The sequence below is a fragment of the Rhinopithecus roxellana genome, chromosome 1 (genome assembly GCF_007565055.1).
Source record: "Rhinopithecus roxellana isolate Shanxi Qingling chromosome 1, ASM756505v1, whole genome shotgun sequence".
In the NCBI taxonomy this organism is placed as follows: domain Eukaryota; kingdom Metazoa; phylum Chordata; class Mammalia; order Primates; family Cercopithecidae; genus Rhinopithecus; species Rhinopithecus roxellana.
The window spans coordinates 136,825,752-136,848,108 of record NC_044549.1 but is presented as its reverse complement, the minus strand read 5'-3'; the positions used below and the strand labels follow the sequence as shown (position 1 = coordinate 136,848,108).

Here is a 22,357-nt window from a genome sequence, read left to right as displayed (position 1 = left end):
GGAGCTGGGTGTGTAGTAACAAGATCAGTGGGTCTCCTCTGCGTGGCTACAATACAAGGGTAGGAACTGCAATCCTCTGGGCCTGGGGTTTTTTAAATCTGTAAAACAAGATGAATAAGCTAGAACACTTCTTCCAGAATTAAGTCTCTCTCATTTTTGTCTGTATTTTCATTTTTGTCATCCCTCCACCAACATTTCTAAAACAGTTAAAATCAAACTATAAAGAATATTTCAAGGATCATAGTTGCAGGTTTTTTAAATTACAAATAAATTTATGGCTCAATTTCAGGTTCCTTATCTGTAAAATAGAGGAGCGTTGGTGTAAATACTCTAAACTCAGCTCTGTGCTTCAGTGGGCTTTTCACTACCTTTAGTTAGTTGCAGTAGGCTGGTTGCTATTTACTTTGCATGGTTGACTGCTCTCTTCCCACATTGTGTGCCAGGAAGGGCACTGCACCTTGGTACAAACGCTGCTGGGCACCTTTCTGTTTTCGTTCTTTGCTTCATCCTATACAAGTATGCAGTACAATCTTTGGTTGTTTCATGAGCCCTGGGGGCATGTTGGAAGGAACTGAGAGAAACAGCAACAAAGCGGCGAGTGGTGTGACAGGGCAGCATGCGCTGTGGGTAAGCTGGACTCACCAAAGAACTGTGTTTATTTTGCATTCATCTCCATGAATTAATAAGAAGAATTGGTGACACACAAAGAGAGGAGAGGCTACGATTTAAAAGAGCTGTATTGGTTTAGATGTTTTGTAAAATGATTACATTATGGAAAAGTGTAGAAAATGTGATATTTCCTGGCTTTGGAACTATCTGTATGACTATAAAGTCAGGAGTGGAGGCACATGAGGAATTGTGGGAATAGTTTCTTTCACAGGAAAGTGATTTTTCTTTTCTTAGTTGGATTTAGGGTTATTCTTGATTCTAATGCATATTTTCTCATATTTTAAAAGATTGCATGATGTTAATTCACAAGTCTCAGATTTCAACTCTAATATAATACATTGGAATCATGACTTTTCTCAGCCTTTCAAATTCTCAATTATTTTACTATCAGAATTTTCTTGTATTTGAACAATTTTTTAGAAGAAGCTCTGTCTAGACATGCAAACTGAGTTGGAAAATGGATATAAGCATCTAGATGACGCTAGAAAAAAAATCTTAATTGTTTTTTTTTTTGTTTTTTGTTTTTTGTTTTTGAGGCGGAGTCTCGCTCTGTCGCCCAGGCTGGAGTGCAGTGGCGTGATCTCGGCTCACTGCAAGCTCCACCTCCCGGGTTCACGCCATTCTCCTGCCTCAGCCTCCTGAGTAGCTGGGACTACAGGCGCCCGCCACCGTGCCCGGCTAATTTTTTTTAGTAGAGATTGGGTTTCACCATGGTCTCGATCTCCTGACCTTGTGATCCGCCCGTCTCGGCCTCCCAAAGTGCTGGGATTACAGGCGTGAGCCACCGCGCCCGGCCTAAATCTTAATTGTTTTAGGCAACAAGTGTCTAGTCTTCACTGGTGTTAATTATCCAAATATGTATTTTATGTCACTAATTAACTTTTCACACGTATAAATTGTCTTACAAAAACATTTAACAACACTATTATTATTTTCCAGGACTCGTTTTTCCTCTGCATACTAGATCACAGTATTTTTAGTGATGAGAAAATATATACAAATTCAAACTGACAGCAATTCATGAATCTCTAATATTCCAATATGCTCTGGTATATGTTGTCCACTTTGCAAAAATGATTATTAATAGCCTGACTGCAAAATTGTTTAAGAAACATTTCATTTTAAATTAACCATAATTAATTTTTTCAGACTATACAGATGCAGGAAGTTCATTTTCCTTGCCCATATTTAGCTTTTCCTGTTTAATAAAAATTATATATAATATATATAAAATATATATTAAAACAATATATGTATATTTATATATTCCTTTATGTGTATTCAATATATTTATTATATATATTATACATATCCCTTTTATTAAACAGGGAAAATGAGTATATAAATTACTAATATATATAAATTACTTTATATATATATATATATATATATAAATTAAGAACCACAAGAAAGAAAAAAATTGGCAAGTAATTAGTCAGTTCATTTGATTATTTTAGATCACCAAACAGAATACTTCAAGTTTTCCAAGATACTTTGTACCATTTGGTTCAAATGTTTCCTCTGAGAGGCTAATTTATTAGCAACAACAGAGTGAGATAGAGATAAGAAAGGGTGAGAACCCAAGTAATTGACATCCAATCAGGAGGCCTTTTTCTGAGAACCTGAGGTGACTAATAAAAACTGACAATCAAAGGGAGGGAGACTTCTATCTGGAGAGTATTTCTCATGAAAACAAATAATGCACAATTAAATTAAATATATCACCCCACTGAAGAGATTGCTATTCCCAACTTTATCCTTAGAATTCTTTTTCCAAGCTTGAGATTGTTGTATGGGCAAATATGCTCCACTGAACCACACAAGCACAACTAAATCAATCAACCAGTAGTCAGTCAATCAATGAAATCTATCTAAAGCCAAAGTTTTCTTCTCCTAAATGTAGCGAGATAATGGACTTTGCTCTACACTGTGCTTTGAAGATAGAGAGTTCACTGACATAAGGTGATAAAGAATTTAAACATTAGCTAACGTTTTTGAGCACTACGTGTCAGGGATGTGCTAAATGATTTCTGTCTCATCTTTTATCAGAATTTTTGAATTAACTATATGAAGTTAGTGCATTTTTGTCCCCAAATGTGGACACTAAGGCTTGACTACAGTTGCTTGCCCAAGATAACACAGCTGCTAAATAACAGAACCAAGATGCAAACCCAGGGCAACCTGATTACGACACTATACCATCTCCTTAGGCACAGCACTGTTTTGCTTCAGATGTTCCTGGACACTCAGAAGCACACAGCAGAGTATCAGTTATCTGAGGCTAAAAGGCATGCCATATGTTGCCTCTGCATCCAAAAAAGTGCCAATGATAATGCCACACTCAGAGTGTTGTTTGAAAAACATCTATTGAATTGTACTCACAAATGAAAACTCTTTTCTCTAATGATGTATCATCTCACTCTGCTAAGAAATCAAGTATGGCTTCATAAAATTTTAGTCATAAAGATAATGTTATTTGAACAGGAACAAGATGGCATTATGAATAATAGATTTCAATCTATTAAGCACAGAGCTACAGCAGCAGTTTAACAGGATAATGCAAGGATTATTATAAAATTTTTAGAGATTACTGTAAGTAGCACATGATCCCCTTTGCTATTAATAAAAACAAAACAATGCTGAGAAATAGGCCATTTTGTGTACTTGCTTTTACATGAAACCTGTACGGAGTTGTGCAACTAGACTAGGGTTAGGACAGCTGAGTTCTAGTCTTGGTTCTGAAACTAAATGGCTCTATGACTCTCAGCAAAAGATTGACCTTTTCAGGCCTAAATCTCCTCATGGTTAAATGTAGGGAAGGATCAGATGAGATAATTTATAAGGTCCTTCCAACTCTAAAATCCCATCATTCTGTAATAGTGCTGCATTAGATTACAATGTTAGCACAGTTGGAAATGCTCACTGTACAATTTTTTACCTTTTGCAAAATTCCCTGTATCAGGAGATTCAAAACATACTTTATGACAAATCTCAGAAGGGAAAGAAATACAGCAGCCTTTTAGCTATAATCTGGTATGCAGCAACTACAGTGTATGTGCAAGGTGAAGGAAGAGTGACAAAGTGAGACTAACAAAAGGAAAAACAAAACTGTCACCATTACAGGACACTAGACCAGCCAAGACGTGATGAAAGACATGGCAAGATTCACACAGGGAATTAGAGCAATCTGAGCCATTTTCTAGAACTTTCTCATAACACGATATTAATTGGGTTTACTTAAAATTCAGTTATCCACTTTCGTGTACATAAAATAAAATCTAAAATATTATAACCAGGACTTACTGTACTTACAATTAGTGACAGTTCCTGTACAAATACAGTTTCTAGTAACATTGTATATAAAGCAATGCTATATATATAGACCTGGAACCCTCAGTGCTGGGTTCTGTGCCTCCCTTTCTATAATTAGCTGTGTTATCTTCATTAATGAATGTGACCTTTCTGACAGATATGTTGCTTAGCTCTAACACAACTGATCTTATACTAATACAAAAACAATATGTTTTGGTTATTGCAATCACTCACTGACTTCTATGAAGTAGGTCCTGGTAAGTGGAGGGTCTGTTGTTAGCTGAGGGGATGACAAATGTGACCACTATGTTTGGCACAGCTGGGCCAAGACTGCATAATTAAGGGAAAGAGATTGAGAAGCCCCAGAGAGAAGATTCTGAGAAGGGAATCAAAGTAGACTCTTTAATGTTGAATCATTCAAAATAGAAATCTGTGTCTTAAAATCCCCAAAACATAGAAATGAAAAGCCACAACAAGAATACTGAGAAGGCATCTGCAAAGTACTTTTAAAATGTTGAGATTCTGGCCGGGTGTGGTGGCTCACACCTGTAATCCCAGCACTTTGGGAGGCCAAGGCAGGCAGATCACGAGGTCAGGAGTTAGAGACCAGTTTGACCAACATGGTGAAACCCCGTCTCTACTAAAAATGCAAAAATTAGCCAGGTGTGGTGGCATGTGCCTGTCATCCCAGCTACTCAAGAGACTGAGGCAGGAGAACTGCTTGAACCAGGGAGGCAGAGGTTGCAGTGAGCTGAGGTCATGCCACTGCACTCTAGCCTGGGTGACAGAGCAAGACTCCATCTCAAAAAAAATTGAGATTCTGATTACAGTGGGTACCATATGTCATAGAAGGACAATGACTAATATATAACAATAGTGACTAAAACGAACTCTGACTGAGACAAGAAATTCAGTACTGATGTAGGTATGAATATCATAGTACTGAGAACGGGACATTTAATCCAACTGGAAAAATTTAGAGGAAAAATCAGACCTACCTAACAATTGCATGTTGTTGCTTTGTATAAAGTACAGTAGTTAGAAAGTAAACGGATGGGAATAAAGATTTATCAAACACCCACTTCTAGTGAGGCACAGTGCTAGGTGATGTACATGCATTGCCTTATCTAATCCTCATATTAATCTTGAGAAAAATGGTAATTTATTACCATTTCTGCACAAGAAAATTAGAGCTCAGTTTTAAAAACTTTCCCACCCCTCATAAACTTGATGGATTATAAGTCAATACAAATGGTTTGGAGGATAATTCATCCAAATCTATCAAAAAATTTAAGAAGCAAAATTATTACCTCAGCAATGAGAGTTTCAGCCGTTTATTCCTCAGAAATACTTTTTCATGTGTGCAAAGATATTATGTGCAATTCTCCTCATTACTGCATTATTTGTAATGTTTAAAATTTTGGAGGCATCCTAACAGCTATTTGGTAAAACAACTTATGATATATCTATATTCTAGAATACTTTAAAGGAAATAAAAATATTAAAGTATATGAAATTAAATTCATTTGGAAGAATATTTTAGTAATATTTCTTAGTATAAAGATCAAAATACAAAAATATAATAAGTAGCAAAATTGACTTTTTATTAATAAAGTATATATCCATCTGTATGGATATAGTGAACAATCTAGAACACTACATGCCGAGTGATTAACAGTAGTTACAGCTATAGAATGGGATGAAGGGCTAGAGCAGAAGAGAACACATCCTACTTTCTGCTGTTCTGTATCACTTAAACTATCTCAAACAGAAAAGTACCATTCCATTAAAAAAGGTGGAAAGGCATAGTGAATCCAAAGTCACACGAGCAGCCACCAGCATTCGGGACTCATCATAGTTCTTGTTTCAGTATTGACTTCTAAGTTTACATTTTGGGATTCCTCTTCTTCTGAAATGACATTACACTGTCTAGAGTGGAAAATGATGATGCCCAGCAGGATTATGTGAGAGAATAGAAAAAAATGTCCAAGGAAAATCAATTAAAGTATGGATGAAGGCCATGGCAGCAGCCACAAACTCATCCTTTTGCCAAGAATTAATCTATACCTCTAGACGTGAAGATTGATACAAAGAAGGTGTTGTGTCACATGAGTTTGTTTTTCTAAGAGTGTCATTCTTTAGAGCAGGTCTAACTATGTGATTAAATTACTCCCAGAAGACATGGTCAGGTACACATAGCTATCATTGATAAAACCACTTTCAAATTCTCTACCAATGCATTTATAGCTCCAAACTAAAATCTTCAGCATCTCCTCTGGCTTTTCTCATATAGTATCCTGCTGAAAATCAGGATGCTGATCAATCACATCCTCACAATATAAATCTCATACCAGGAAGAAGAGCTGGATTTTTAGAAACACTACAATATTTAATAACACTGATTATAATTATTAATGAAATCTAGAACCCAGAAACAAGGTAACAAAGAGTAAAACCTGAATATAAAAAATTCAGAAATATGTCCAAAGTTCCATGAATATTGAAGGTAGACAAACTAAATGACAGTAACTTATCTCTTCGAATCTTACTGGCAGGTTCTTACTGGCAAGGGGAATATCATGAGAATAAACTGAAGCACCCAAAGATGGTTGAACCAGATGTCCTTTAAGGTCTTTTCTTCTCTTATATGCATTTCTTCTAAAACATCTAGGTAATAATAGATGAAGTCTTTCAGATGAAAATGATCAAGGCTGATCTGCTAAGGTCTATGGTAGTCTATAACTTTCTCAAGGTATAATTTTAGTCCAACTTTTTTCTGGCCTATTAAAAAACAAGATAAAACCACATTTAGAATGTGCAGCTTACTATAGGTATTAATTTTCTATTAGATACTTTTAGAGGTAGGTCTAAATACAAATTGAATCACATCTGTAAAGTTCAATGGTCTCAGCACTTGAGTGGCAGTATCTGCCTGTATCACACAAACACACACGCACACTCGCACATGTGCACACGCATGTGTGTGCACACACACATACACACACACTCCTACTTAGCAATGTTAGCTCAGAGAAAACTCATAAGGACTGTGACACACAAGCCATTCAAAAACTTTCTCCAAAACCAAATCAAAAGAAATATCAGTCTATCTAGCCATTACATCCTGTCTTCTTCAAGAAAACCACTGTTTCTCTCTTTTCTGTTTTGAACCCAATGTCAGAGAGGAATAGCATATTAATTTAATTTTTTAAATCAAGCAAATATAAAAAAATCTGTCCCTTACTTTAAATTTAGATAAATGTGTACAAATACAGAAAACTCCATATGAATGTTACTCAAGTGGGGGCATTTCAGCAAAAATTCGTTTTACTAAGGATACATTTACAGTGCGCACTTTGCAAAAGTTACCAAATACCACTATGCTTAACAATGTGCATTCATATTGTATGAATTAACCACCTAATGGTTCCCCAGGAAATATTACAGCAAAACACACTGATGTTGGTATAATTGAGAAGCATTCATTTAAAGAAAAACTTCCTATATTTTGTAGCTCTAGGTACTGAGGATGCATTATGATGAATAATTACACAGATTAATAAGATGTCTTCAAATCTTCTGGTACTTAAGGTTTGTTAAGTACCAGAGTACTTAACAAAATCCTGGAGTAGTTAGATTATTTCCAAACAAACATATTGAGACTCTATTGAAGGTGTACTTTGCATATCACTATTCCAGGTTTTCTCATTCTGATCTTTATCCTTGCCAATATCTGACCAAAAGTAGAAAGATCAATGGAAGTAATATAAGTTTCTGAGTGTACATGTAGATGAGAGTATACATGTGTGAGAGCGTGTGAGAGTGTGTGTGTCCAAATAGCTCACTTAAGCATGGTATCATTTATCAGCCAATATCTGTTTGAAAATTACCTGCAATGTAGAAAATAGTTGAGGGGGAAGTCCTGAGTAACAGATAGAAATGTCTAAAAGTGGAGATTAAGTAGACACATATGTAATACAACTAGTGGCTTAGAGAAGGTATTCAATAAATGATCACTATATTATTATCATCATTATTCCCTCTGCATGGCTACACAGGAAACCTGAAATCACTAGCAAACTTATTTAGCCTTAAAGCAGATAAGAAGCAATCAGCTGAAATGGAGGACACATTTTGCTATGGTCAGGCCTGCTTATAATAGCAAAGAGTTACAGCTAGCATTCTAACAATAAAGAAAAAATATAGGCCGGGCGCGGTGGCTCAAGCCTGTAATCCCAGCACTTTGGGAGGCCGAGACGGGCGGATCACGAGGTCAGGAGATCGAGACCATCCTGGCTAACACGGTGAAACCCCGTCTCTACTAAAAAAATACAAAAAACTAGCCAGGTGAGGTGGCGGGCCCCTGTAGTCCCAGTTACTCGGGAGGCTGAGGCAGGAGAATGGCGTAAACCCGGGAGGCGAAGCTTGCAGTGAGTTGAGATCCGGCCACTGCACTCCAGCCTGGGTGACAGAGCGAGACTCTGTCTCAAAAAAAAAAAAAATAGAGAGAGAGAGAGAAAATTATCAAAGACAGAGACAGACATAACTTAAAGAGCAGCATGTGCCAGGACATTTGCACCAGGTCAAATAGTTTAGACTATTTGTAACCAGAGAGAGCATCATTTAATATTTGCAAAACACACACTTTATGTTCTTAATGATGACACTGTTAAAAATAGCAGCTGTGGAGTCAGACCTATCTGAGTTCAAATCCCAGCTCTACTACCCTGTGGTTTTGTGATCTTGGCTAAGTTACTTAACCATGATTCTCAGTTTACTACTCCCTTATATAAAGAGTCCGTCTCTTCCTCACAGTACTAGGTCTAAATGAAACGTTGAATGTAATTGGCTAACACAAGGTCCACCACATGGAATCCATTTAGGTAACTACATTATTATTACCACATTTTGCTTAAGAAAACACAAAAATATGTGATTTAAGATCCCTTTCAAATATTTTAATGTTATAAAACAATGTTTTCACTTAAAGAGGTAGTTTTTAGTTATCTAGAAAATTAACATATGGAAAGCCTAATTTCCACATGACACTGCTGTTAGACTTGGTTTATAATATATACTCAGACACAGATAAGAAGATATGTAATCAAAGACAGAAAGAAAAAGTAGTTTCCCTTTCTCCTTTTTATCTGAGTCAAAGCAAGTTCATAAATGTCTCAGACTCTAACGGCTGTTGACTAATTGCTGAAACAGGGCCAGCCACTACACCACTGTGAGTGTAACTACACCAGCTTGGATGTATGTTCCTGCTGTGTTTCTTTCATGATACCTTCCTGTTTCCCTTTTTGAAACCACAGACAAAATCTGGATCCCTCCAGAAAACACATTCATAAATGCCAGTGATATCTTGAACACTCACAATGTCAGAGGAAGGAATTCTGCTTGGAAAGAGCACAAAACCTTCTGATGACATTCATGCTATAATCATGGGGAGAGTCAATCAGTTTAATAGTCACAGTACTTCATAGCTCTTAAGAGGAATGGTAAAAGGAAAGGGAGAGAAATACATCATAACCAGCAATTTTCCAATGCTTAGAAGACACTCAATAAATACTTATTGAACTAATAAATGTATTTATCCTACCTTGAATGGGTAGAGAAATTTTTAAGATGATAGATAGATAAATAGATAGATAGACTGAACTAGGACCTTGGTTCAAAAGAATTGAGTCTCTGTATTATTCAGAACTGTTTTGGATATAAATGACAGAAGCACATTTCAAATATATCCAACCAAATATTAATTATACTGGCTTACATAAGTAAAAATATCAGGCATTGGCTGGCTTAGCATAGCTGCTCAAAAGTGTTCTCTCTTTATTTCTTGGCTCTTTTTCTTTTGGGTTGGCTACATTTTCCAGAAGTTTTCCCCCATGTATTAGGAACAGATAGCCACCAGAAGCTTCAGAGCTACATAGACTTTGCCCTCAGTAGGACAGAGAGGCTCTCTCTTCAAACATCCAAATAATTACCTTAAAAGGACTTCAAGTGACATGACCCTGCTTAAATCTGATTGGCCCCACACGATCATGGTGGCTAATCACAATGGTTAGAAACATAGCACATTCTAATTTACCACTTTGGTTCATGTAACCACATCTGTGGTGTAGAGGGGCGCACTACCCTTTGATTGATAGCCTCATCCAAATCATGGTAAGAGAAATAGGCAATTTCCAAAAGAAAGGATGTAGAAGAAACAAAATAATAGATGTCACCTACAGCTTCCTCCACAAATTAGTTTTACATCCTTGGTTGGTTCCCTCCTGGAGCCTCCATAGTACTGTAGTCAGTTGTTTACAACTGCCGGACTGCCTCAGGATTTAAACATTCTGAGTAGAAAAACATGTTTTCCTCACAACCTGGTGTGTTGAACACCATCTGCACTCTTTAATTTCAAGGGATAACTTATGCAAAACCACTTTGTAAACTGTAAAGAATTATATAAATATAAATATTTAGGATAACTAACTTAATTGTCTTCACCCTTCTGAAAGAGTTAAAAAGTCAGCCCTTCTATCTCAAAATTCAGTGATTTTCAAGGGATAATGCAGAACTGCTTCCAGCAATAGCTTCTACATCTATGCCTCCTTCACCTTATATCTGTTTATTGCATGCCTTTTTTTCCCCTGATTTATATCATGAAGGGGCTGAAGATGAATTAAAACTGTGTTATTATCTTGAAACATAACTCCTATAGTATTCATTGTAATATTATTTCTCTACTCCTGGCACGGAGCAAGATTATTTGGAATGTAGCCATGTCTGTTTTTCTTTTCTTTTGTTCGTAATGACATCTAGTCTGGTATGCATTGGCCCTTTCTCCTGTGCATGTTATTTATTTTAATCTTCAGAATGAAGTAGTTTATTTTCAATACTCCCCAATTTATTTGTAGCGTCTTACAAATCATCACTATCTTGAAACTTCAGTCTCTCACTCATTGAAAATGGTTTCCTAGTTTTCATGTATTTTTAATTATGCTGGGAAACAAATCATAACCCTCTCAAGGAGGAATATGTTTTATACATTTTTTAAATCACTCACAATGTCCTGCAATCAAAAAAGTCCCCCACAATTTTTTAAATTTAGTCTGAGAAATTAGGAAGTCATAGACAAAATGTGAAGATATTTAAAGAAAGACTAGAAACTTATCTCATTAAAATGAACCCAACTGCAATAGAAGGTCGTTATAATTAAAATATTTCCAGTCCCTTCTGGACAGTGACCAATAGTAATGAAGCTTTTTTTTTTTTTTTTTTTTTTTTTTCCGCTCTTGGTAAATGTTTCCTTTGTTAAATAACTCAGTATAACAAAGACTTTTGGTCCTCAGTTCTTTTCACATAATTGTCACTAGCTATTGTGGAGAGGAAAAAACATAAACTCTTGATTCTGGAACAAAGAACAAGTGAAAAAAGGAGCAGAAGGCACCAGCTAAAAGAGCAAAAACCTTGCAAAGAAATGACTGTCAAGAGAAATACGAAATGCAGCAATTTTTATTCTCACAAAAATGGGGGTAAAAGGTAATATCATTAATGAACTCTGGTAAGAAGAAAAGGAGCTTTGACCACAAATATATGCTATCTTACTTTACAATTTACACCAAAGTTTTATCTGTTTTGCCTCCTAGGATGTAACGATTCAACAAAGCTTTGAAATAGCCATTATATGTTCATCACTTTGGGATTGGGAAACTGTGTTTCAGACTTAAAGTGGTTTTTCCCAAGAAAGCAAGGTTAGCCATATTCTGATGTAAACATTTTGTACTGTTTCCACAATGTCACAGAGGTTTCTATTTTCTTCCACAAATTAACTGTGAACTTTTAAAACACTGAATTACTATCTATATTTATACAATCTCTAATTTATTACAATTTTATTCTTTCTACTTTTTAGTTGCTCTATATATGTCTATGTATGTGTAGCAGAGTCTTTTGTCATTTTTTTTTTTTTTATTTATCAGGCATCATGGCTTTCCCTGGCTCTATTGGTCAAGAGTGTTTTGTTGTTGTTGTTGTTGTTGTTGTTGTTGTTGTTGTTGCTGTTTTAACACAAATGACTGCTTTGAAACTGCCAACTTTCACATTTCCCCTTTTGATCAAGATCTAATAATGTGTTACATAAATATATGGTAAATAAATAAATAAAATAGAAGGAATATTTGTAAGTAAGGCAAATTCTGTGGATCTGCCTTTTCCTTATGGATATATATATTTTTTCTGTTTTATTTATTTATTTATTTATTTATTTAAAGTTCTGGGATACATGTGCAGAACATGCAGGTTTGTTACATAGGTATACATGTGCCATGGTGGTTTGCTGCACCTATCAACCTGTCATCTAGGTTTTAAGCCCTGCATGCATTAGGTATTTGATCTAATGCTCTCTCTCCCCTTCCCCCCTACCCCCCGACAGGCCCTGGTATGTGATGTTCCCCTCCCTGTGTCCATGTGTTCTCATTGTTCAACTCCCAATTATGAGTGAGAACATGCAGTGTTTGGTTTTCTCTTCCTGTGTTAGTTTGCTGAGAATGATGGTTTCCAGCCCATCCATGTCCCTGCAAAGGACATGAAGTCATTCCTTTTTATGGCTGCATAGTACTCCATGGTGTATATGTGCCACATTTTCTTTATCCAGCCTATCATTGATGGGCATTTGGGTTGGTTCCAAGTGTTTGCTATTGTAAATAGTGCCACAATAAATATACGTGTGCATGTGTCTTTATTTGTTTCCCATTCTGTAAATTACTGTACAAGTGTAAGAATTTATTTTTTGAATTTTAAATTCTGCCATTCTGAATATTTCAAATGAATGTTACATAACCACTTCTCCAAGCAAATGGAAACATTTTCAGGGGTAACTGCACAGCACATACAAAGGAAGGGTGGTTGTTCAATGCCTATTTTTTGTGTGAGTGAGTATAACAGCTTAGTACAGAGAGAAGAGACTTTCTGGCAGAATCATGCCACTTGCTTATTTAACTGGCTCAACAAAGCTATAAAATTATATCCATACATAGAATGCATGACTACCTATTTAACAAAGTAGTTGAGGAAACAGAAAATCACTGATTTTCTCAAGGGAAGAATCATCCAAAGAACAAATGCTATCTTCTTTGTTTTTATCTATATGTTACTCTCAACTAATACTGATGATGAAAGATTATCAAGAATCTCAAACATACGACCTTAGTATATAACAATATAGTTGCATAGAACCTGATACCCAGTAGAAATAACAAGAGAAATGTGTTAATTTTCTGCAAAATTCCAGTGCTATCTCTACTACCTTTGAGAAAGACTTGCAATTTTGTGCATTTTGGTTGTTGATTTACTTTTTCCCATGTTATTTCTGCATCTTTAAAAATAAAACAGCAAAATAAAACAAACGGAAATCCTCACATCTTTGAGGGAAATGTGGATCCCATGGATAATGACCTTATTCATCCAGACTCAGTCCTCAGAACACCACTTACATAGGAAGAAAAGCAATAAGCAAATATAAATAACCTAATCAAGTCATAGTCTAGGAAGTTATGACATGAAAGAATAAAAACCTAAGCAAATGCTTGGAAAAACTGAAATAAATGAATCTAAAACTATTTACTAATTCTATAACTGGACACATGTTTTAAGTAAGATTTTTCATTTATTTACAAATTCATACAGTAAATGTTGTAGTAGGTTCTCCCTAAACTATTATGAACAAAATGTAAAACTGTAAATATTTTTGAGGAAGAAATTTTTTTTTTTTTTTTTTGAGACAGAGTCTTGCTCTGTCACCCAAGTTGGAGGACAGGGGCACAGTCTCGGCTCACTGCAACTTTTGCCTCCCAGGTTCCAAGAGTCTCTTGCCTCAGCCTCCCAAGTAGCTGGGATTACAGGTACCCACCACAACACCAAGCTAATTTTTGTATTTTTAGTAGACATGGTGTTTCACAATGTTGAACAGGCTAGTCTCGAATTCCTGACCTTAGGTGATCCGCCTGCTTCGGCATCCCAAAGTGCTAGGATTACTGGCATGAGACACCACACCTGGTCAGAAATATTCTAAGTAACAACTCCAAAGGTTTATAAATTAAGTAGTATAGATATTAATAAGTGCAACCAGAGTCCCTGGAATTGTTTTACATTCAGTTTTAAAGCCAGTTCCATATTTGACCAAAGATTTGATTTGGCTGTGTGCAGTGTTGGTTCATGCCTATAATCCCAGCAATTTGAGAAACCAAGGCAGAAGGATAACTTGAGCTCAGGAGTTCAAGTCCAGCCTGGACATTGTGGGGAGACCTCGTCTCTACAAAACATAAAAAAAAAAAAAATAGCCAGTTATGGTGGTGCAAGCCTCAACTCAGCAACTTGGGAGGCTGAGGTGGGAGGATTGCTTGAGCCCAGGAGGTCAAAGCTGAAGTGAGCCATGATTATGCCACTGTATTCCAGCCTGGGTAACAAAGTGAGACGCTGTCTCAAAAAAAAAAAAAAAAAAAAAAAAAAGCTTTTATTTAGCAACATTGTTGTATGAGATATGACACTAAGCAGTATGAGAGAGAAACTGCTTTCTAGATGCTTAGTGTTTAACAGAAAAATGTAAGGCATTCACTCAAATAAAGCTGTGGTGCTTGTGAAAGGAGAGATCAAAATGATCAAGAAGTGTGTAAGAGACAAATTTCCCACCTAGAGGAAATAAAGAAATTTCAGAGAGAGGTTGCTGTGAGAAGCAAGTGGCATAATATACATTAAAGCACTCTGTAAATTATAAAATTATGTTCTAATGTTAGATTACTTTTTCCAAGAATAGAGCCAAACATGTGACACTCTAAATTCGACACCAAGAAGGGCAGTCTTTTAGATATAAGAACAGAGGTCCTCTAAGAACACAGAAACCAAGGGAACACACCTCTTGCCCCAAACAAGGAGATGTTAGGTAGTGCAGGTTCCCATGGAGGAAACAAGGGAAGCAGAAGCTTGTTTGGAGATCAGGCTGCACTGAGCACCCAGGCAGCAGGGCTGTGCCTCTCTGACTCTACCATTTTAACCTGGCTCCTCATGGGGCTTCTCCTCCTCCTCCCACTACAGAACTAAGTGAGCCTTTTTCCTTCTGGACATATCTTATCTCTGCTGTTTAAGTATTTCTTCATATTCAACTTGTCTCTATCCCTGATGGACTCATTGCAGCTTAGAATTGCTTTCTATCCATGTTTTTACTTCCACAGCCACAATGTAATGTTGATTCTCTTTATGGGTCTTGCTGCAAATTCCTAAGGGAGGGAATCTGTCTGTTTGGCTTACTTTTTCTAATCCAGTCAGTGTCGGACATCCCTGTCCAACTTAAGGATTGGCTGCCCTTGAATCAAGTGCCCAACTGTTGCGCAATAAGCTTTAATCAGGGTGGAAGTGTTGTGTGGTTCAAGGCCTGACCATTTAGATTTTATCCTTCATTCACACACCTGTTGCTCTACGTGCTGCATGATACAATATACACAATAAATCTGGGCCAGGCGTGGTGGCTCATGCCTGTAATCCCAACACTTTGGGAGGCCGAGGCGGGTGGATCACCTGAGGTCAGGAGTTCAAGACCAGCCTGGCCAACATGGTGAAACCCCATCTCTACTAAAAATGCAAAAACTGGCCAGATGTGGTGGTGCATACCTGTAATCTCAGTTGCTCGGGGGGCTATGGCAGGAGAATCACTTGAACCCAGGAGACGGAGGTTGCAGTAAGCCAAGATCATGGCACTACACTCAAGCCTAGGTGACAGAGCAAGACTCTGTCTATAAATAAATAAATAAATAAAATCTGTATCTTTGTGATGCTTCCATTCTGGTTGTAAGAGGCAATAATAAAAGTAAGAAAATAAATAAGATAAATTCAACCGTGATAAATACTATGGAAATATTAAAATACCTAACAAGAATGGGAGTGAGGAAAGAGATGAGATGCTGGTTTGGGCCTGGTAGTTACAGAAGGAAGGGGACTCAGTGAGTAGAGGAGGAGGGTGAGTTGGGTTCTGGGTTAGGGGGTTATGTCACATCACCACAAGTAAAACATACCAAGACTGCTAAGTTGTCATTCCAATCCTCCTCCCAACCAGGGTTAATATTAACATGCCAAGTTTAAAATACATACACTAGCAACTGTGAACTGCGACTAATCAACTTCCAAACATGTAGAAGCACAAATCCAAGAAAATAAAGATACTAATCTAGTGATAGTCAGAACTGATGGTAATTTTGCTGTGATTTCTACTCTACAGGGTTATTGACAGGATACAACTAATATGAAATAAAAGATAGAAAAGCATTTGTGAACCAAAGGACTTTATATAGATACACAGGATCATGATCATTACCAGTACAAACTACAGTAAAGGGAAGAACAGTGAGTCCCATGCCAGGTAGGCATCCACCAATCTCTCTTCTTAAAAATTGTGAGTAATAAAAAAGTGCTTGCAATACATACTTATGATGTGTGAGGGAGAGAATATCACCAAGCTTGAACTTCATAGGGAAAAATTTTTAGGTATATATATTTATATCATCCTGTTGCTAACACTGTGAACACTGTTTAAAATAAAAATCTCTTCACTTTACCATTTATTTAGCCTAAGTACACTGCAATTTCCACAGCTGGATCTCACAAAAAATATGATTTTTAAGTCAGAAATTTGTCCTAGTTTTAGAGGTTATATTTTCAGTCCTGCTACCTTTCCTACATCACTCTAAGCTTAAACAAAATCAGATAAGGGGATGGCTGGTAACATGGCCGAATAGGAACAGCTCAGGTCTGCAACTTCTAGTGAGATCAATGCAGAAAGTGGGTGATTTCTGCGTTTGCAACTGAGGTACTCAGCTCATCTCATTGGGACTGGTTAGATACTGGGTGCAGCCCATGGAGGGCAAGCAGAAGCAGGGTGGGGCATTGCCTCACCCAGGAAGCACAAGGGATTGGGGAACTCCCTCCCCTAGCCAAGGGAAGCCATGAGGGACTGTGCTATGAGGAACCGTGCACTTGGACCAGATACTGTGCTTTTCCCATGGTCTTTGCAACCTGCAGACCAGGAGATTCCCTTGGGTGCCTACACCACCAGGGCCCTGGGTTTCAAGGACAAAGCTGGGCAGTCATTTGGGCAGACACCAAGTTAGGTGGAGGAGATTTTTCATATCCTAGTGGTGCCTGGAATTCTGGCGAGACAGAACCATTCACTCCCCTAGAAAGGGGACTGAAGTCAGGGAGCCAAATGGTCTAGCTCAGTGGATCCCACCCTCACGGAGCCCAGCAAGCTAAGATCCACTGGCTTGAAATTCTCGCTGCCAGCACAGCAGTCTGAAGTCAACCTGGGAGGCTCCAGCTTGGTAGGGGGAGGGGCATCTACCATTACTGAGGCTTGAGTAGGCAATTTTCCCCTCACAGTGTAAACAAAGCCACCAGGAAGTTCAAACAGGGCAGAGCCCACCACACCTTGGCAAAGCCACTGTAGCCAGACTGCCTCTATAGATTCCTCCTCCCTGGACAGGGCATCTCTGAAAGAAAGGCAGCAGCCCCAGACAGGAGCTTATATGTAAAACTCCCATCTCCCTGGGGCAGAGCACCTGGGGAAGGGGCAGCTGTGGGTGCAGCTTCAGCAGACTTAAACATTCCTGCCTGCCGGCTCTGAAGAGAGCAGTGGATCTCCCAGCAGAGTGCTTGAGCTCTGCTAAGGGACAGACTGCCTCCTCAAGTGGGTCCCTGACCTTGGTGCCTCCTGACTGGGAGACACCTTGCAGCGGGTCGACACCTCCCACTAATGAGGTGTCGACAGACACCTCATACTGGAGAGCTCCAGCTGGTATCTGGTGAGTGCCCCTCTGGGACAAAACTTCCAAAGGAAGGAACAGGCAGCAATATTTGCTCTTCTGCAACCTCCGCTTGCCTCCACTCCCTGCATACAGGGTCTGGAGTGGACCTTCAGCAGATTCCAGCAGACCTGCAGAAGAGGAGCCTGACTGTTAGAAGGAAAACTAACAAACAGAAAGGAATAGCATCAACATTAACAAAAAAGATGTCCACACCAAAACCCCATCCAAAGGTCACCAACATCAAAGACCAAAGGTAGATAAATCCTTGAAGATGGGGAAAAACCAGCTCAACAATTCTGAAAATTCCAAAAACCAGAACATCTCTTCTCCTCCAAAGGATCACAACTCCTCACCAGCAAGGGAACAAAACTAGACAGAGAATGAGTTTGATGAATTGACAGAAGTAGGCTTCAGAAGGTGGGTAATAACAAACTCCTCTAAGCTAAGGGAGCATGTTCTAACCCAATGCAAGGAAGCTAAGAACCTTAAAAAAAGGTTAGATGAATTGCTAACTAGAATAACCAGTTTAGAGAAGAACATAAATGACCTGATGGAGTTGAAAAACACAGCACAAGAACTTCATGAAGCATACACAAGTATCAATAGCCAAATCGGTCAAGTGGAAGAAAGGATATAAGAGATTGAAGATCAACTTGATGAAGTAAAGCATGAAGACAAGACTCGAGAAAAAAGAATGAAAAGGAACGAACAAAGCCTCCAAGAAATATGGCACTATGTGAAAAGACCAAACCTCCGTTTGATTGGTGTATGTGAAAATGATGGGGAGAATGGAACCAAGTTGGAAAACATTCTTCAGGGTATAATCCAGGAGAACTTCCCCAACCTAGCAAGACAGGCCAACATTCAAATTCAGGAAATACAGAGAACACCACAAAGATACTCCTTGAGAAGAGCAACCCCAAGACATGTAATTGTCAAATTCACCAAGGTTGAAATGAAGGAGAAAATGTTAAGGACAGCCAGAGAGAAAGGTCGGGTTACCCACAAAGGGAAGCCCATCACACTAACAGCAGATCTCTCTGCAGAAACTCTACAAGCCAGAAGAGAGTGGGAGCCAATATTCAAAACCCTTAAAGAAAAGAATTTTCAACCCAGAATTTCATATCCAGCCAAACTAAGTTTCATAAGTGAAGGAGAAATAAAGTAGTTTACAGACAAGCAAATGCTGAGAGATTTTGTCACCACCAGGCCTGCCTTACAAAAGTTCCCGAAGGAAGCCCTAAATATGGAAAGGAAAAACTGGTACCAGCCACTGCAAAAACATACCAAAGTGTAAAGACCATCAACACTATGAAGAAACTGCATCAACTAATAGGCAAAATAACCAGCTAGCATCATAATGACAGGATCAAATTCACACATAACAATATTAACCTCAAATGTAAACAGGCTAAATGCCCCAATTAAAAGACACAGACTGGCAAATAGGATAAAGAATGAAGACCCATCAGTTTGCTGTATTCAGGAGACCAATCTAACAAAATAAAAGAGATGGAGGAATATTTACTAAGCAAATGGAAAGCAAAAGGAAGCAGAGTTTGCAATCCTAGTCTCTGATAAAACAAACTTTAAACTAACATAGATCAAAAAAGACAAAGAAGGGCATTACATAAAGGTAAAAAGATCAATGTAACAAGAAGAGCTAACTATCCTAAATATATATGCACCCAATACAGGAGCAAACAGATACATAAAGCAAGTTCTTAGAGACCTGTGAAGAGACTTAGACTCCCACACAATAATAATGGGAGACTTTAACACCCCACTGTCAATATTAGACAGATCAATGAGACAGAAAATTAACAAGGATATTCAGGACTTGAACTCAGCTATGGACCAAGCAGACCTAATAGACATCAACAGAACTCTCCACCCCAAATCAACAGAATATATGTTCTTCTAAGCACCGCATCGCACTTATTCTTAATTGGAAGTAAAACACTCTTCAGCAAACGCAAAAGAACAGAAATCATAGCAAACAGTCTCTAAGACCACAGTGCAATAAAATTAGAACTTCGGATTAAGAAACTCACTGAAAACCACATAACTGCATGGAAACTGAACAACCTGCTCCTGAATGACTACTGGGTAAATAACGAAATTCTGTCAAAAATAAGTAAGTTCTTTGAAACTAATGAGAACAAAGGCACAATGTACAGAATCTCTGGGACACAGCTAAAGCAGTGTTTAGAGGGAAATTTATAGCACTAAATGCCCACAGGAGAAAGCAGGAAATATCTCAAATCAAGACCCTAAGATCACAATTAAAAGAACTAGAAAAGCAAGAAAAAACAAATTCAAAAGCTAGTAGAAGACAAGAAATGACTAAGATTAGAGCAGAACTGAAGGAGATAGAGACACAAAAAACCCTTCAAAAAATCAAAGAATCCAAGAGTTGGTTTTCTGAAAAGATTTAATAAAATGCATAGACCACTCTCCAGGCTAATGAAGAAGAAAAGAGAGAAGAATCAAATAGACACAATAAAAAATGATAAAGGGGATATCACAACCTATACCACAGAAATACAAACTACCATCAGAGAATACTACAAATACCTCTATGCAAATAAACTAGAAAATCTAGAACAAATGTATAAACTGGACACATACACCCTCCCAGGATTAAACCAGGAAGAAGTTGAATCTCTGATTATACCAATAACAAGTTCTGAAATTGAGGCCGTAATTAATATTCTACCAACCAAAAAAAACCCAGGACCAGATGAATTCACAGCCAAATTCTATCAGAGGTAAAAGAGAATCTGGTACCGTTTGTTCTGAAACTATTCCAAAAAATAGAAAAAGAGGGACTCCTCCCTAACTCATTTTAGGACACCAGCATCATCCTGATACCAAAACCTGGCAGAGACACAACAAAAAAAAAGAAAATTTCAGGCCAATATCAGGCCTGATGAACATTGATGTGAAAATCCTCACTAAAATACTGACAAACTGAATCCAGAAACACATCAGAAAGCTTATCCACCACAATCAAGTTGGCTTCATCCCTGGGATGCAAGGCTGGTTCAACATATGCAAATCAATAAACATAATCCATTACAGCACCAGAACCAATGACAGAAACCACATGATTATCTCAATGGATGCAGTAAAGGCCTTCAATAAAATTCAACACCTCTTCATGCTAAAAACTCAATAAACTAGGTACTGATAAAGTGTATCAAAATAATAAAGGCTATTTATGAAAAATCCACAGCCAATATAATACTGAATGGGCAAAAGCTGGAAGCATTACCTTTGAAAACTGGCATAAGACAAGGATGCCCTCTCCCACCACTCCTATTCAATATAGTATTGGAAGTTCTGGCCAGGACAATCAGGCAAGAGAAATAAATAAAAGGTATTCAAATACAAAGAGAGGAAGTCAAATTGTCTCTTTTTGAAAGTGATATGATTATATATTTAGAAAACGCCATCACCTCAGCCCAAAATCTGCTTAAGCTGATAAGCAACTTCAGCAAAGTCTCAGGAGACAAAATCAATGTGCAAAAATCACAAGCATTTCTATACACCAATAATAGAAAAACAGGGAACCAAATCATGAGTGAACTCCCATTCACAATTGCTACAAAGAGAATAAAATACCTAGGAATCCAACTTACAAGGGATATGAAGGACCTCTTCAAGGAGAACTACAAACCACTGTTTAAGGAAATAAGAGAGGATACAAACAAATAGAAAAACCTTCCATGCTCATGGATAGGAAGAATCAATATAGTTAAAATGGCCATACTGTCCAAAGGAATTTATAGATTCAAGGCTATCCCCATAAAGCTACCATTGACTTTCTTTGCAGAATTATAAAAAACAACTTTAAAGTTCATATGGAACCTAAAAAGAGCCCGCATAGCCAAGACAATCCTAAGCAAAAAGAACAAAGCTGGAGGCATCACACTACCTGACTTCAAACTATACCACAAGGCTACAGTAACCAAAACAGCATGGTACTGGTACCAAAACAGAGATATAGACCAATGGAATGGAATACAGGCCTCAGAAATAACACCACACATCTACAACCATCTGGTCTTTGATGAACCTGACAAAAACAAGCAATGGGGAAAAGATTCCCTATTTAATAAATGTTATTGGGAAAACTGGCTAGCCATATGCAGAAAACTGAAACTGAACCCCTTCCTTACACCTTATACAAAAATTAACTCAAGATGGATAAAAGACTTAAACATAAGACCTAAAACCATAAAAACCCTGGAAGAAAATCTAGGCAATACCACTCAGGATGTAAGTGTAGGCAGACTTCGTGACTAAAACACCAAAAGCAATGACAACAAAAGCCAGAATTGACAAATGGGATCTAATTAAGCTAAAGAGCTTCTGCCCGGCAAAAGAAACTATCGTCAGAGTGAACAGGCAACCTACAGAATGGGAGAAAATTTTTGCAATCTATCCATCTGACAAAGGGTAATGTCAAGAATCTACAAGGATCTTAAACAAATTTGCAAGAAAAAAGAACAACCCCGTCAAAAAGT

At 37.7% G+C, this 22,357-nt stretch overlaps 1 protein-coding gene across 3 annotated transcripts in view; it reads left to right on the top strand.

Annotated features, from left to right (window-relative positions):
• The window catches only part of KCNMB2 (potassium calcium-activated channel subfamily M regulatory beta subunit 2), a 313,931-nt gene that overhangs the window by 21,649 nt on the left and 269,925 nt on the right, over positions 1 to 22,357 (top strand). The window contains exon 1 of one of the 3 annotated variants that reach the window (XM_030931896.1): positions 343 to 627. The exons of 1 other annotated variant lie outside the window; for it this stretch is intronic. In XM_030931896.1, coding sequence (XP_030787756.1) covers positions 617 to 627 — 11 coding nt within the window. In that variant the 5' untranslated portion in view covers positions 343 to 616. Of the gene's footprint in view, positions 1 to 342; positions 628 to 22,357 lie in introns of those variants that run through there. One more of the 3 variants, XM_030931886.1, reaches the window with a different exon arrangement.